The sequence below is a fragment of the Ovis aries genome, chromosome 1, assembly GCF_016772045.2.
Source record: "Ovis aries strain OAR_USU_Benz2616 breed Rambouillet chromosome 1, ARS-UI_Ramb_v3.0, whole genome shotgun sequence".
Classification (NCBI taxonomy): Eukaryota; Metazoa; Chordata; class Mammalia; order Artiodactyla; family Bovidae; genus Ovis; species Ovis aries.
In genome coordinates this window covers 251,393,082-251,408,888 of record NC_056054.1, presented here as the reverse complement: position 1 = coordinate 251,408,888, position 15,807 = coordinate 251,393,082, and the positions used below count along the sequence as shown (strand labels likewise).

Below are 15,807 nucleotides of genomic sequence, written 5' to 3'. Positions count from 1 at the left end.
TCTTAAAAAATTTGGACTCTCTGGTAACCCCGTTGCAGACATGCCCCTGTCGTGACCGTCAGCTGGTGAAGGCTGCCAGAGGTCTCCTGTTTACCCCAGGCCCCACTGCTCGCCCTTGCCTGTCTCTGTCCCCTTCTCCCATTTATCCACCTCGCCTCTGCCTACATGTGAGTTTGGGGTATCCATTTGTCTCCCGAGCTCCTCTTTCTGCTACTGTGGGATAAAGCAGTTCAGATGGTGGGTCAGCCAGGATGTGGGAGGGTGGAGTTTAACAATTCACCCCTGACAAGGAGCATCCATGTCAATGGCAAGGGGCTGTTGACACAAAGGGAGGCCTGCTCCCTGCACCCAGGCCTTCCCTTTGCTGTCACCATGCCTGCCCTTCTCCTGGGCCACTTGCCTCCTGGGCTGGTGGGAGGCCCTGGGTTCTGGGAGGCAGCAGCTCTAGGCTGGGTCATCCCTGAGGGACAGCCTGTGAAGTTGTGCCCTGGTGAGCACACACCCCACTCAAGAGAAAGATAGTGACCTTGAGATAAGGAATATGAGGTCCAGCCTATAGCTCCCCAGCCCCACTCTAGCGGGGGAGATGTGATAATAAAACAACTCCTGGCTCGTTGATTTGAAGGGAGAAGAGTGAGTGTGGCCGTGCAGCCGAGAAGGGGGCTCGTGGTCACTTGCAGATGGAGATGCGTGGCCTAGACAACCTCGGGGACCTCAGGGGCTGGACAGAGCCCTGTCAGTGAGGTGGCCGTGATGAGTCTAATGGAATAGTGGCCGCAAAGCCCTCTGGCTGCCATCTGGCCAGCACTCCAGGTCGTCACAGGCAAGGTGGCTCAGTGGAAGGTGACCTGGGGAGTGAGAGAGGCCGGGGAGGAAGGGGTGGCTTTGGGAGGCTGGGGGACAGGGCGGCTGTTCCTCAGAGGGAATGTTTTCACAGGCGGGGAAGGTAAAAAGGCAGTGCAGGCAGATAGCATTCATTTGCAGACCCCCTGACAGGTTGGCACCGCCTCTGTCCCTAAGGACGCAGATGCTGGGGCAGTTCAGGTGGGCCTGTGGGAGGAGCTTCCAGCTCCCATGGTGGGTTTTCCAGGAGCACTGTGCCCGGGATTAGGTGAGGGATGACAGCACTGGAGTCGGTGGGGGACAGCGCTGGAGTTGGGGAGGCTAGCACTGGTGGAGGGGTCCCAGGCGACAAGGCAGAGCCAGCCACTGAGGGGAACGTGCCACCAGGCCTTGGCCTGGGATTCAAGCAAGGTAAAGGGATGTTGGAGCAGATGGGGGAGGCAGAGGACAGAGGGCCAGGGCAGAGGGTGGGAGACGGGGCCTGTGGGGGTTGAGCCAGGGCAGCCCAGGAGGAGATGTGAAGATGAGGGGGGCTCACAGGAGCCCTTGCTCCAGGCGTGGCCTGAGAGGGCAGCTGAATCAGAATGGGAGCAACCTGCCAGGCTTTGGGGAGTCTGAGGGCCTCACTTTGGGAGCCCAGAAGTCAGCCCTCTGCAGTGGGGTGACACCCAGCCTGACTTTCCCAATGTGCACACAGATGCCTCTCTAAGGTTGAGAAACTCTCCTCCTCAGCTGTTGGTGGAACTGCCCTGCACTATGGCAACCCATTCCAGTATTCTTGCCTGGAGAATATTGTCCCCTGGAGAATCCTAGGGACAGAGGAGCCTAGAGGGCTGCCGTCTATGGGGTCACACAGAGTCAGACACGACTGAAACGACTTAGCAGCAGCAGCAGCAGCAGCAGGCATCACTGACTCAATGGGCGTGAGTCTGAGTGAACTCTGGGAGTTGGTGATGGACAGGGAGGCCTGACGTGCTGCGATTCATGGGGTCGCAGAGTCGGACACAACTGAGCGACTGAACTGAACTGAACTGAACTGAGGGAAACGGAGAGGCCTCCAGGACTGAGAATAAGGACAACAACAACAAGTATTTCTTTCTTTCTTTGGCTGCATTGGGTCTTAGTTCTACAATGCAGGATCTTTCATCGCAGAACATGGACTCACTTGTAGTTTGAGGGCTTAGTTACTCCACGGCATGTGGGATCTCAGTTACCTGACCAAGGATCGAACCCACGTCTCCTGCATTGCATGTTGGATTCTTAACTACTGGGCCACCAAGGAGGTCCCTGAGAATAAGAATTTAAATTCCTCTCTGCCTCGTGAGGTAGGGCGGCAGCCCTGGCCCTCACCCCTGAACTGGGTTCAGCTCCGCCCTCCCTGTGGCGGTGGGATGTGGGGACAGAAGGGGCAGGGGGTTGGTGGGACCCCAACCCATGAGGACGTGGGTCTGTGAGGGCCAAGTGGCCGATGGCAGCACCCCGTGACCCAGGGGTGCTAACAGAGCATGTGGTTCTGAAGGGCAGTGAGGACCTGAGACCCTGAAGCCCTCGTTAATCCCTTGGTCCTGAGAGCCTCTCAGACCACCCTCCCCTAGTGTAGCTGGGTGGGGAGTGGGGCAGAATTTTAGTTTTTAGTTGTCAGTCTTGGTGCCAAATCCCAGCTTGGCCCTCTTCCAGCTGTGCCCAGGGGCACATGCCTTGGTATCCCTGACGCTGCTCCTGGCTGCCAAGTGGGGAGACCAAATGCCACCCCTTGCAGCTCTGCCTTGAGACCTTTGTGGCCATGTCAGCTCTGCCTATGTGACCTTCCTGCTCCCACCTGACCCTGCAGCCCCATCCATCTGCCTCCCCTCTCCTCGGAGCCTCTGGAGCCCTTAGTTCTCACACAACTTATCCAGTCTCCACTGGGCTTTTCTGCTGGGTGAACATCGCTGTGGTCATCAGAAAGGGCTGTGGGCCCACCAGACTGGGCAGCCTTCCAGAGAGCCTACATGGCACCCTGAGGGGAGGGGAGAGTCCCACCCAGGGCCTCCCGGCCCCCTGTGCTCCCCCTGCCTCGCCCCACAGCCCTGCACTTGTTCATTCACCATTCAGTGCTCATGGGCAGCCACCACGTGCCAGATTCTGTGCTTAGTGCTCAAGATACAAAGACCAACATTCCAGGTTGTCAGGGAGCAGCAGGTGCTCCTCACTGCCGCCTTCCCACCCCTCCCCAACCCTACCGCCGTGGCACACGGGACACATCCAGCAGTCCAGTCACAGTGTGTTGTTTGCAGAACTTGGCACCTGCTTGGTTTTTCACACCTCTGTGCTTTACTCCTTTGCACCTTCTGGTCCTCACCTAGGATGTGCTTGTCTCCATCACTCACCTTAGCTGATACTTACTTGGCCTACAAGACCCCATTTTGGCATTGCTTCTACCAGGAAGCCTTCTGCAGTGCCCACAGGCTGGGCATGGTGCCCTCCTGCTCTCCCTGTGTGCCTACTCATTAGCCTCTTGTATTGTAACCCTCTGTCTGCCCCTCCCCCTGCACACCCCTTGAACCCTGAGGCCAGGGGTGGGGGCTTATCCATCTCAGGCTCTGGGAGCACTGACTGGACGTGCATGCCTCCCGGATCTGAGCCTCTGTGTGCACTGGTGGTCTGTCAACTTTACTCCTGGCTCATTCTCCTCTGGGCCCTTTCTCTTGTCGTGTGTCCCTAATAGGTTTTTCTTTCCAAGGATAAATCTGCCAAGCCAGTAGTAACCCAGAGCAGGGCTACGTTTTATGATGGAGAGCACCTCTGGATTTAAAGAGGGAGAAACTGTGTCTCATGCTGAGTTCCCAGTAATTTGATATTTGCTGTGGTCTCTTCAGTGAACAAGCATCTCCTGAATATTTGGGGAAATGTCTTTGAGGAGCTTAAATCTCCATTGTTGGGTCAGCAGCATGTGGGGGCTTGATGTCTTACAGCATCGCTACAGGAGACTGCCCCCTCCGCCCAACAAGGAGAATGGGGTGTTGAGACCAGCTGGCAGATGGGTGTGAGAGTGCCCCAAGGAGGGACTGGCGAGGGGCTGAATTCTCATGAGTCGTTATCTGTGGAACCAGCTGGTTAGCAGGGCATGAGCTCAGGAAGGACTCTGGGGAGGCAGGAGGGCTTCCTGCAGGAGGAGGGACTTCGGATGAATTTTGAAGGATGCTGATGATGGTAACTTTGTTGTTGTTCAATAGCCCAGCCGTGGGTGACTCATTGCAACCCCATAGACTGTAGCACACCAGGCCTCCCTCTCCATCACCATCTCCCGGAGTTTGTCCAAGTTCACATTCATTGAATCATCCAGCCATCTCATCCTCTGACGCCCCGTTCTCCTTCTGCCCTCAATCTTCCCCAGCATCAGGGACTTTTCCAATGAGTCGTCTGTTCTCATCAGATGACCAGAATACTGGAGCTGTAGCGTCAGTCCTTCCAGTGAATATCCAGGGTTAATCTCCCTTAAGATTGATTGGTTTGATCTCCTTACTGTCCAAGGGACTTTCAGGAGTCTCCTCCAGCACCACAGTTTGAAGGCATCAATTTTTGGCATTGTGGCAGAGAAATGATGGTAACTACCTGATGTTTATTGAACACTGTCTGTGAGCCAGAGCCCCACAAGTCAAACGCTGCCGTCTCCGCTTTTACAGAAGAGAAAACCAAGGTACAGAATGTAACTTGTCAAAGTTTGCAAATGTGTGATTCCTAGCTCAGGCTCCTTGGTGAGGGGTTTTAAGTGAGGTGCAGCCCCAAGCTGGGCAAGGAGCAACCGGTGTGTAAGACCACAAGAGGATGGACTGAGGCAGGGACAAGCACAGTGGAGAGGGTCCCAACCAGGGTGCTAGAAAATGAGGTCTCAGAGCCCTGCTCCCACGACACTGAGCAGCCACTTGATCCCTCAGCTTCCTCTCTGATCCTCAAAACAGGAGTACCTGTCAGTACCAGCCCTGTGTCCTGCTTGGTCACAGGCAGGATAGGGGACGGCGGGGGGGATGGCTTGTCTGTTCCCAGAGACTAGCATTTGCCCTGATGACTCTTGGGTGCAGACGGGCTCAGCTGCTCCTCTGGGGGCAGCAGTCTAGTCATGGAGGTCGCCCTGACTAACACCTCCCCGGCTCCCTGCTGACCTCTTCCCAGCGCTTCTGGATCTTTTCTCTCTGGCCTGGCCTGACTCTGTCCCTGCAATATCCTGCCTATCATGAGAGGATGCCTAGCCTGGGCTGGCCACAGGCTCTGGAGCCATAATGCGTGGTTTCAGACCCTGTCACTGTTGCTTTCTAGCTGATGACCTAAAAGAAGTTTGGGAATTTCCTGATAGTCCAGTGGTTAGGACTCTACATTCTCATTGCTGAGGGCCCCAGGTTCAGTCCCCAGTCAGGGAACTAAGATCCCACAAGCCACGGGGCATGGCAAAAAAAGAGAGAGAGAGAGAGAGAAATGTTATTTTACTTCTTGGTGTCTCAGTTTCTTCAACTGTAAAATGGGGACAATTAAGTTATACCTCATAGGGTTGTTATGAGAATTAAATAAGTTAATTTAGTAAACTCTTCCAAAAGTCTCAGACACATCGCTTACATTAGTTAAGTGTTCCTGTTATTTTTAATAGGGCCACTGTTATAGTCATTACAACAGGTCGTTCCCACACACCTACTCTGGGACTCATAGTGCTGGTTGTAAATGGCTAAGCTCTCAGGCTCAGTCAGGAGGCACCCACAGACTAGCAAGTAAGGCCCAAGTGTTAATGCTGTGATATAAGGAAGCACATCGTACTTGGGGTTCATGAGGAAGGTCAAGGGCATTGTTTTCCTCACCTGACTTACTTCAAGCAGTGGCTTTTGCCTGGGTCTCTGGACTTCTGGTCTGGTATTTCTGCTCTGCTGCTGCAGTCCAGGTGTGATCCTGGCAGAGGAACTTGTATTCGATGGGGTAGAAAAGCAGGGGCTGATCCATTAGCAGAATTCTCCAGAGATAGCCAGGCAGGCTCCCCCTAAAGGTCCTGAGCCCCTCCCATGGAACAGGATGGCCAGTCCATGGGATGTTTTGGAGGGAACCTGAAGAGTAGTGCGGCTTCCCTGGTGGCTTGGACAGTAAAGAATCTGCCTGCAATGTGAGAACCTGGGTGCGATCCCTGGGTCGGGAAGATCCCCTGAAGAAGGAAACAGCTACCCACTTCAGTATTCTGGCCTGGAGAATTCCATGGACAGAGGAGCCTGGCAGGCTACGGTCCATGGGGTCACAAAGAGTCAAACACGACTGGGTTCCATCTGGGATGGCAAACAAGTTTCATCTCTGGACCAGTTGTCTGGTTCTGGCTGCCAAGGGCGCTGCATTGAAAAGGGCTGTAAGACTGAGCAGGGAGGAGGAGCACAATGGACTTCGATATCTGCCTTGGCTCTGGGAAGGAGGGGCACCCATGCCATAGACTCACCATCTAGACCTGATAATATTTAAGGTCCTGTCCAGCATAAAATAACACACACAGTTGGGTTGGTGGTCATCTTTTTTTTAATCCTAACTTGTTTACTTTTAATTGGAAGAGAATTTCTATACAATATTATAGTGTCAGTTTCTGCCGTATATCAACATAAATCAGCCATAAGTGGTTAAGTCTTCATGATTAAGTGAGCTGAGTGCACCAGTAGCTTCCTGGAGGGCCTGAGTGATGCAGTGACAGTGCTGGCCTGGGAATAGCCAAGGTGGGAGACGAAGGGTGGAGCAAAGTCTCCTCGAGGTGAGAATGGAGCCTTAGGGATGCCAAGTGGCCTAGACTCCTGGCGGGTCTGCACATCATTTATGCACTGCCTGCAAATCAGCAGCCCCCGGGGAAGCTGCCCGTTTCTGGGAATTGTGCAGAAGGGAAGGGCAGCTCCTGGAATGCAGAGCTGTTTCCTCCACATGGGTTGGGTCCTCCTCCGCAGTGTGTCCTCATCCCCCTGCACTGGGCACACCCAGACATCACAGAGATGAGATTAACTTCCCCAGGCTGATTCCAACTCAATGTGAATGACAGTCCATTCACTCTCCCAAGAGCTGCATTAATAATGGATGTGTCTCCCTCTTCCAGCTTTATTTACCAGACAACTTGCCGTTCAACTGATCAGTTGAGGAAGGGATCTTTAAAATGATTAGTCTAGAAACAGAGAAGCAAAAAGCACTGAAACGAAACCTTCAATTAGTTGGTGGCATCTTTGGGGGAGGCTCTGGGATGACCACTGCCACGGTTCTTGTGGTCAGGGAGGATGAAGAGTGCCCTTTGGGTTATGAATCACAAAGACAGTCCAAGAAATGTACTGTGATGCTGCAAAAATAACCAGAAGAATTCTAGGCAGTGTGGCATGATGGCCCCAAGCCTGACCTTTGGTGTCTGATCCATACCCAGTCGATGCCCTCTAAATGGCGGGGGTTGTTACTGCTGTGAGGCTTCTCCTGGGCGCCTCTTATTCTGGCCAGGAGTACATGACTCTACTTTGGAAGTGGTGCTGGTGGGGTGGGGTGCATGGAGAGGCCAGGAAGCCCAGTGAGCCCCTTGACAGGGTCTGCGGCCAAAGTCTTCTTTTACCATGTGTCCACTTGGAAAAATGGGCAGTGTTCTGGACTATTCTTTGGGGAAATAAGCTCTGTAGAAGCCCTAGAAACTGGGAACTTAGGGAGGAGGGGGCAGATTTGGTGAGGGATAATAGCCACTGGGCACTGCTGTTCTGAGGGGCTGCTGGGGCCCACCGCTGTCCTAGGCATTCGTTACTATGTTGGGTCCTCCAGCAGCCCTCTGCGGTACGGGCGCCTTCAGGACGGGGTGGGCAAGGTCCAGATCACTGGGGCCTACCACACTGGAGGGAGCCCAGGGGCCCGGCTACTTGCCACATCAGTGCAAATATGCCCTTACTCGGGGACCCCCACCCCCAGTTTTTTTTCCACTGGGACTGTAATTACACATTCTCGAGGGTTCTGTTCTACTTTATAGATGGGGAAACTGAGGCTCCCGGAAATTAAGAAACTTGCTCCCGGTCACACAGGCAGTCCATATTAGAGACACTGAGTGGAATTCAAGCTGCCTGGCTGAAGAGTCCAAGGCTATGACTGACACACCCCTCCAATTCCCCCTTCTCCCAAGAACAGAGTCTTTGCCCAAGACTTCCCAGGAGGTGTCAGGAACCACCCCCCACTTCCAAGCACACTTTGAAAATTGCTGAGTGGAAAGGTTATTCAGGGGTCCTGTGTCCACCTAAGCCCACCCCACCCACACACACACACACACACACACACACACACACACACCTCCTAGGGCCACGACGCTGCCCCTATCAGAAGAGCCGGTGTCTTGCCCTGCTTCTTGATCCAAGGGAGGGCGGGCTGGGTAGTCAAATACACTCTAAGGGGTATACATCCCTGCCTGGCTGCATGAGTAACAAAGGATTGAGGAGACATGGCTGTTGTCCACATGGAGCTCCCCAGTTGCTGGGGAGGTGAATCTGCCATTCAGGAAATAACTTCAACCCATGCAGAACGGTGCTAATTCTGGGGAGAGAAAAGGAGCAAAAGACAGCCACCAGAAAAGCTTATTTCTCAGCTGAAAGATGCCTGAAGTTTTCATATACACGTCACTAAAATCATCCAGACAGTGATACTGCCTTTTAGGAAGAAGTTTCCAATATGAGGTAGAATTTGGGTTGCCTGTGCACTGGGAGGGGCGCTGGGAGCGGTGGTTGCCATGGCAGCCAGCATTCAGCCGCCTCCTCTGCCCGGTGGCTGCTGTTCCAAAAGTTGGTTTCTGAGTGGAGTGGGCTGCCTGGAACCTCAGAGCCATTTCCCATGGAAACAATGTTCTAAATGACGGGTGACGTTGCCACACAAGCCTATTTAATCCGACTGCAAGGCAGCTGAGGTGGCAGTGGGGCCTCTGATGGGGGCGGGGGAGGAGGCTGGGAATTGCTGAGCCCCAAGAGTGGAGGGAGGGAGTCTGTGGGACTGTCTTCTGGGAGCAAAGTAAACAAGGCAAGAGAACAGACATCTGAGCACCTTCTCTAAGCTGGGCTCCTCTCATACATTTTAATTTCATGCTTAGAGCAATCCTGCAAAAGATGGTTCTCTAGCCAACCCCATCCTACAAGTATTAATAAAAACTGAGGCTGCGAAAGGTTAACTCGCCCAAGGTCACTCAGCTGGTGGGTTGGGAGAGTATCAGGTATGGAAAATCAGTGGGGAGACTTTAAAGGCAGCCCCAGACCCACCTTATTTCACCCTCCCACCTCCGAGGGGCCATCTATGACCCCCAAATGGTGAAGAACCAGTGTTCTAGAGTGATGTCGAAGATACTGTCTAGTTGAATAGGCCGGAGAGGAGAGGGATGTTGTAAATGGAAGCAGTTTGCTACTTAACCACCAACCAACCTTTTACCCTGTGGTGACTTTCAAAAACCTTTCTCCACACCACGTGAGATCAGCCGACTTTGTAGGAGGGTGGTACACGCCCCTTGGCATTTTGACTGCCTTCCCTGTTTACAAAGACATCCTTTGAGTCAGGGATTATTTCAGGGGAGGTTCTGCTCAAGAGACCTTATGGACTGGGGAGTTTTCTGGACTCCAATCACACCCTTGCAAACCTTCTTTTCCTCCTAGGCTTACAGTTGGTTCCAGGAGCGTCTTATCTGTGTGACCAGTCGCGCTTGGGAGGGGAGGGAGACAGTCCCAACCTGTGGCTGAGTGAGCCACCTCTGAGCCCTCTGTGTGGAGAGGCTGGCACTGTGTGATAGGTCGTCTAATGGTTGTTTGGACTTCCCTGGTGGTCCAGTGGCCAAGACTCCTTGCTCCCAGTGCAGGGGCCCCGGGTTCGATCCCTAGTCAGGGCACTAAGATCCCACATGCCGCAACTAAGACCTGGTGCAGCCAAATAAATAAACTTTTTTGTAAAAGCCATTGATGGGCCCTGGTACCTCTAGCTAACAACTGTCCTTGCTGATGCTGTGCCAGGCCAGGTGATGAAAGGATGAGATGCAGCCCTCCCCTGTTACGTGCAGTAAGTGTAGAGGACTTTAAGTCCTCTACGAGTAGTGGGGCCTCTGCACCAGGAGCTGCGGGACATGTGTTGGAGGGGGCACCGCCCATGGGAGGTGATTCCTGGGCCTGGGCTCTTTCCCCTGGGCCCCAGTGGGGGTGGGGTGGGCAAAGGGCACCGCATGACTTCAGGGTACACTGGAAAACACAGTCGCTTGGGAGAGAGCAGTGTGAGAGGTCAGCCATGAATGTCCAATGAATCCCCATCTGCTATGGGAAGTGCTGAAGGGTTTTCCCCTATGAGGGACCAGTCCAGTGTTTATGTTAACCATGCATTTTAACCCTGCTCCATTGAGTCTGAGTTTGGAGGGAGCTCTGAATTGCCCCCCGCCCTGTGATCTCTTGGGCTCAACCCCTGAGTGCAGGGCACTGTGAAAGGAAATCAGCCTCATCTGCTTCCTGCCAGCTGCCTCACTTGCAGGCAGAGGGCAATTTTTTCAGGTCCCCAGGTGATTCTGCTGTGGGTGGTTTGAGCGCCGCCTCAAAGGTTGGATTCATGTCCTCTATCATATTTATGATGTATTTCTTGTTTTATTTTGAGAAGAAAATCAAGAGAAACTATTTTCCTTCCTGATACCTTTCCACCCGCTTAGTATTTTTTATTCACGTTGCTGCCAGCGAGAAGGGAAGATAGCTTTCATTTTTTTTTTTAATTGAGGTATAGTTGATGTATAATATTATATTAGTTGTAGTGTACAACATAGTAATTCAAAATTTTTATCGATTATATTCCATTCAAAGTTATTGTGAAATATTAACTATATTCCCTATGCTATACATTATATCCTGGGAGCTTATTTATTTTATGCATAGTCGTTTATATCTCCTTGGAAGGGAGCTTTAAAAACAGCCTCTCACAGGCAGACACATTCACTCTGGCCCATCTGTCACCACCCTCCTCAGGCTAGGTCAGTGGTTAAGGAGAGGCAGTGAGGAGCTGACATCAGACTGCCCTGACCCCCGAGAAGCAGAGAAGACAGAGCGGCCCGTACCCTCCCCGGCCCCCATTTCTGTCTCCCTCAACACGCCTCTCGCCCTTTGGGACCACCAGCTTTGTCATGTGGGAGAGCTCAGTGCATTGAGGCCGTAGCTTATCCCCACCATTATCCTCACCTTTTGGGGGGATGAGGGAGCCAGATGCTGGGGCTTAGCTGGCACCTGGTCCTTTTATCCTTGCACCAGGGGAGCTTAAATTCCCACTCAAAAGGACAGGGAATCACACATTTCCAGGTGGCCTGAACATTCATAATACTGTCTGGCTTTTCTAATACACAAATAGAATACATGCTTATTGTAGAAAATTGAAAAAGGGCCCCAAATCTGCCTTAGAGACAGCTACCTGCCAATCCTCTCTGTGCCTGGAAGCACACAGACATGTAGATTCATAGGTGGGTAACTCTGTGGAAATGTAGTCATATGCACTTGCTGTTTTGCAGCTTTTTTAAAAAAATAGATGTTGTAAACCTTCTCTAGGCTAGTCAATAGCATCCTTTTTCAATGGCTATCTAGTACTTCATTGTTGGATAAACTTTTAACTCTTCACCCCTCTACCCAGTATTTAAGTTATTTCCATTTTCACCCCTGTTCTTAACATCTTTGTACGCTTGTCTGATTACTTCCTTGGACTGCATTCTCACATGTGGTATAGCTTTAAAAGAGGATATGCCCATTTTAAATTTTGACATATTTATGCAAGTGTACTCTCAGCCCAGTTTGGACAGATTTATACTCTCACCCGCAATGTATAAAACTGCCTACTTCCCCGCCACTGCAGGGAAATCCTAAATGTCAACATCAAGCTTCAGTAACTGCACAATTGCCCATACCCCCATGCAAATCAGGGTGGCCTCATGATCCACATTTGTGTCTAACACCCTTTCTGTTGAAATCTAGAATGGAGGACTCTTGGAGCTAAGAACAACTGTGAAAACTCAGCCCTTTAATCTATTAGGTAAGGAAACTGTGGCTCAATTGGTGGCATTCCCAAGCAGCAGAGATGCAAACAGGACAGCGGTGCATTGCCTCCTGGCATGCCACCCCCCACCCTTCTACCAGCCCTGAAGCTACTCGGGAATGGCCCACCGCAGGTGGTTTGCGCTTCCCTCCAGCAGCATCTGCAGTGAGCAGCTTGGGTCTCTGGCAACACCCCCCAATTCTTCCTTAGGTGACTCTCCTCCTGTTTCCCCCACCAGTGTTTAGCCTTGGTGCTGTCACCCTCCTCCTTCTGGAAACTCTGGGCCTCCTTTACTGTGACAGGTCCTAGTTTCCCTCCTGTTTTCCTGAGTGCTCCTTCCATGCTCCCTGCCCACCTCTCCTCCTTGTCACTTTGTGATACAGTTTCCAAAGACCGCTCTTCGTGTCTCTCTGTCTCCTCTGCACAGCCAGTCCTGAGCTATTCAGGCTCAATTGTTTTTTGGAATCTTAGTCCCATGTTTCCAGCCCCTGCCTAGTCACCTTGACACTCTGGACATTTTAGGATGGATAATTATGTGCTGGGAGGGGGAGTCTCCTGGGCACTATAGGATGTTTAGCAGCATCCCTGACCTCTGCTGATGGGACGCTAGTAGCACTCACTTGGTTTTGGCATCTAAATATATCTCCAGGCATTGCATTTTGCCCCTGGCTAAGAACCACTGCCTTCTCTGGACTCCATACCATCAACATAAAACTTGTCTCTGATCCCCCTCTTCTTCCTCCCCAACTAAAAGATGGGTTGACCAGATGTCATGAGATTCTCACATGACTTTCTGCATGATCAAAGGCAAGTTGAAACAGAGACTGGAACCAGGATCACTGAATTCTGAGAGTCAGAAGGGGCTCAGGACTCTGAGTTCAGGTGTGCTAAGCTCTTGTGCTCCTCTTTCCATTGAGCTCAGAAAACCTCCCATCCTTCTCAGCCCTTCAATCCAATGACCAGACTCGATGTGAAAGGTGAACCTCTATGCCCTCCCTGCTCAGACCAATGCCCATGTGTTTAGCTGTACAGGAACATAGTGCAGAATTCAGTGGTGGTATAGCTTGTTTGACATGGCCTTTGGCTGGTTAAAGACTCCATGCCGTCTGCTAGTATTAGGTCCCCAGGGCCAGGCCTGGCACATAGTTGGTTTCCAGTAAATGACTGAATAAATAATTTTAACAGTAATAGTCTCTGGGTGAGGGATCAGGGTTGGTACTTTTCTTTTGCAGGTCTTCATTTGTACAATTGGGAGTATTTGTTACTTTAGAAGAAAAAAGGAAACCCTGTGAATATTTTCCCCTAAGTCAAAGAGGAGGAAGCCCCCTGCCTCATTCCATATGTCTTGCCTCCCCAGGTCTGACCAACCAGCAACATGGCAACGAGTGCAGTCCCCAGCGACAACCTCCCCACGTACAAGCTGGTGGTGGTGGGAGATGGGGGTGTGGGCAAGAGCGCCCTCACCATCCAGTTTTTCCAGAAGATCTTTGTGCCTGACTACGACCCCACCATCGAAGACTCCTACCTGAAACATACAGAGATTGACAATCAGTGGGCCATCTTGGACGGTAAGATTGACAGGCCTGCATGGGGATGGGGCATTAGTACAGGTTTAGGGAAAGTTGACAGTCTTCAGCTGGGTGTGCTGTTTTCTTCCATGTTGCCGTTATGGGGTGGTTGGTGTAAGACTGTGTGTGTTTTCCAGTGTGAATTCTGAACAGCTTTGTAGAAACCAAAATATGTATTCAACAAAGAGGCAAGGCTTAGAATCATGCCGACTCAGTGATGTCATGGTTGTTATATCTGTCTGATCAGAAGCTCTGATTAATATTTATTGCTATCGCTAGCTGATTAAGAAGTTTCCAGGTGGTGCTAGTGGTAAAGAATCCATCCGCCAATGCATGAGATGCAAGAGACCCGGGTTTGATCCCTGGGTCAGGAAGGTCCCCTGAAGTAGGAAATGGCAACCCACTCCAGTATTCTTGCCTGGGAAATCCCATGGACAGAGGAGCCTGGAAGGCTACCGTGTATGGGGCTGCAAAGAGTTGGACACAACTGAGCACTAACTAATTAAAAAGTAGTAAACCAACCTTTTTCTTAATAAGCATAGTGTGTTTGGTAACTGCCCCTAGGACAGGCTGGGAAATCTTGCTTTTGACATTGTGTTTCTAGTTTAGTCTATGTTGGTCTGGAGTAGCAGTTTACCAGCAGGGAATTTAGCAGAAATGAAAACCCTCAGGCCCAGCTGATTCAGAAATTCTGAGGTTGGGGCCCAGCAACCCGTATTTTAACAAGCCCTTCAGGTGATGGTGATACTGATCCTTACTTTGTACTGTTCTGAGTATTGAAGCAAAGACCATTAACCATAGAGTGTTATACTATGAGGCGAGCTTTGAAAACCACCAGGATACAAGTCCTCTATCAGATATGTGAATTGCAAATATTTTTCTAGTCTTTGGTTTGTTTTTTGTTCTCTTAACAGTGTCTTTCAAAGACAAGAGTTTTTAATTTTGATGAAGTTCAGTTTATCAGTTTGTTCTTCTATGGATTGTGCTTCTGGTGTTGTGTCTGAGATATCTTTTCCTAACCCAAGGTCACAAAGGTTTTCTCCTATGTTTTCTTTTAGAAATTTAATCATTTTAGGTATTACCTTTAGGTCTATGATCTGAATTAGTTTTTGTATGTGGTGTGATATGGGACAAAGTTAATCTTTGGGCATGTGGACATGCACTTACTTGTCCAAGCACTATTTGTTGAAAAGAATGTCCCTTCCCCAATAAATTGTCATTTTTGTACCTTTGATGAAAATTGATCGTCCATGTATTCTATTTGTTTGATGTATTGTCTGTCTTAACACCAGTAGCATACCGTCTTGGTAACTATAGCTTTACAATAAGTCTTAGAATCAGGTATAGTTAAATCTCCAACTTTATATACTTTTTCAAGCTGTTTTGGATAGCCTAGTTTCTCTCATTTCTATATGAATTTTGGAATCAGTTAAATTCTAATATTCTGGATTTTGATTGAGATTATATTGAATTTATAGATCAGTTTGAGAAGAACTGACGTCCTAACAATGCTGACCCTTCCAATCTATAAAGACAGTATCTCTCTCCATTTATTTAAGTCTTCCTTAATTTTCTCATCAGTTATTTTGTAGTTTGAAGTGCATAGGTCTTTTACGTATTTTGTCAGATCTATACCTACCTTTGTATTATAAACGATACTAGTTTTTATTTGTTTTTAATGTTTGTTGCTAGTGTATAGAGATACAATAGAATTTTATATATTGTAACCTGCAGCCTTGCTAATTACTTATTAGTGCTAGTGGATTTGGGGAGATTCTATTGGATTTTCTGCAGAGATGATCATGTCTGTGAAAAAAGATAGTTTTACCTCTTTCTTTCCAATCCGGAAGGCTTCTATTTCTTTTTCTTGCCTTATTTCATTGACTTAATGTTGTACTTGTCTTGTTTTTGATCTTAAGGAGAAAGCTTTTGGTCTTTGAGCATTAAGTATGATGTTGGCTGTAGAGTTTTTATAGCTATCCTTTATCGAATTGAGGATGTTCCTTTGTATTCCTAGTTTGATGAGAGTTTTTATCAGGACTACATGTTATATTTGTCCATGTGCACATATCAAATGGTTTTTCTGTGTCTCTTGAGATATTATATGGGGTTCTTCTTTTTAGTCTGTGATATAGTAAATTACATTGATTAATTTTTGTAACATTAAAACATTGTATTGTAGATAAACCTCACTTTTTTTTTTAGAATTATTGCATCTATATTCTTGAGAGATATTCAGTTCAGTTCAGTTCAGTCACTCAGTCGTGTCCAACTCTCTGCGACCCCATGAATCGCAGCACGCCAGGCCTCCCCGTCCATCACCAACTCCCAGAGTTCACTCAGACTCACGTCCATCGAGTCAGTGATGCCATCCAGC

General features: G+C 49.8%; 1 protein-coding gene across 10 annotated transcripts in view; it reads left to right on the top strand.

Moving 5' to 3' along the window:
- MRAS (muscle RAS oncogene homolog) overlaps nt 1–15,807 on the top strand; it is a 67,318-nt gene that overhangs the window by 14,477 nt on the left and 37,034 nt on the right. For 6 of the 10 annotated variants that reach the window (XM_004003306.5, XM_004003305.5, XM_060405695.1 and 3 more), the window contains one exon: nt 13,220–13,430. In XM_004003306.5, coding sequence (XP_004003355.1) covers nt 13,238–13,430 — 193 coding nt within the window. In that variant the 5' untranslated portion in view covers nt 13,220–13,237. Of the gene's footprint in view, nt 1–11,801; nt 11,860–13,219; nt 13,431–15,807 lie in introns of all 10 variants that reach the window. The other 4 variants (XM_042236553.1, XM_060405704.1, XM_060405705.1 and 1 more) reach the window with 1 other exon arrangement.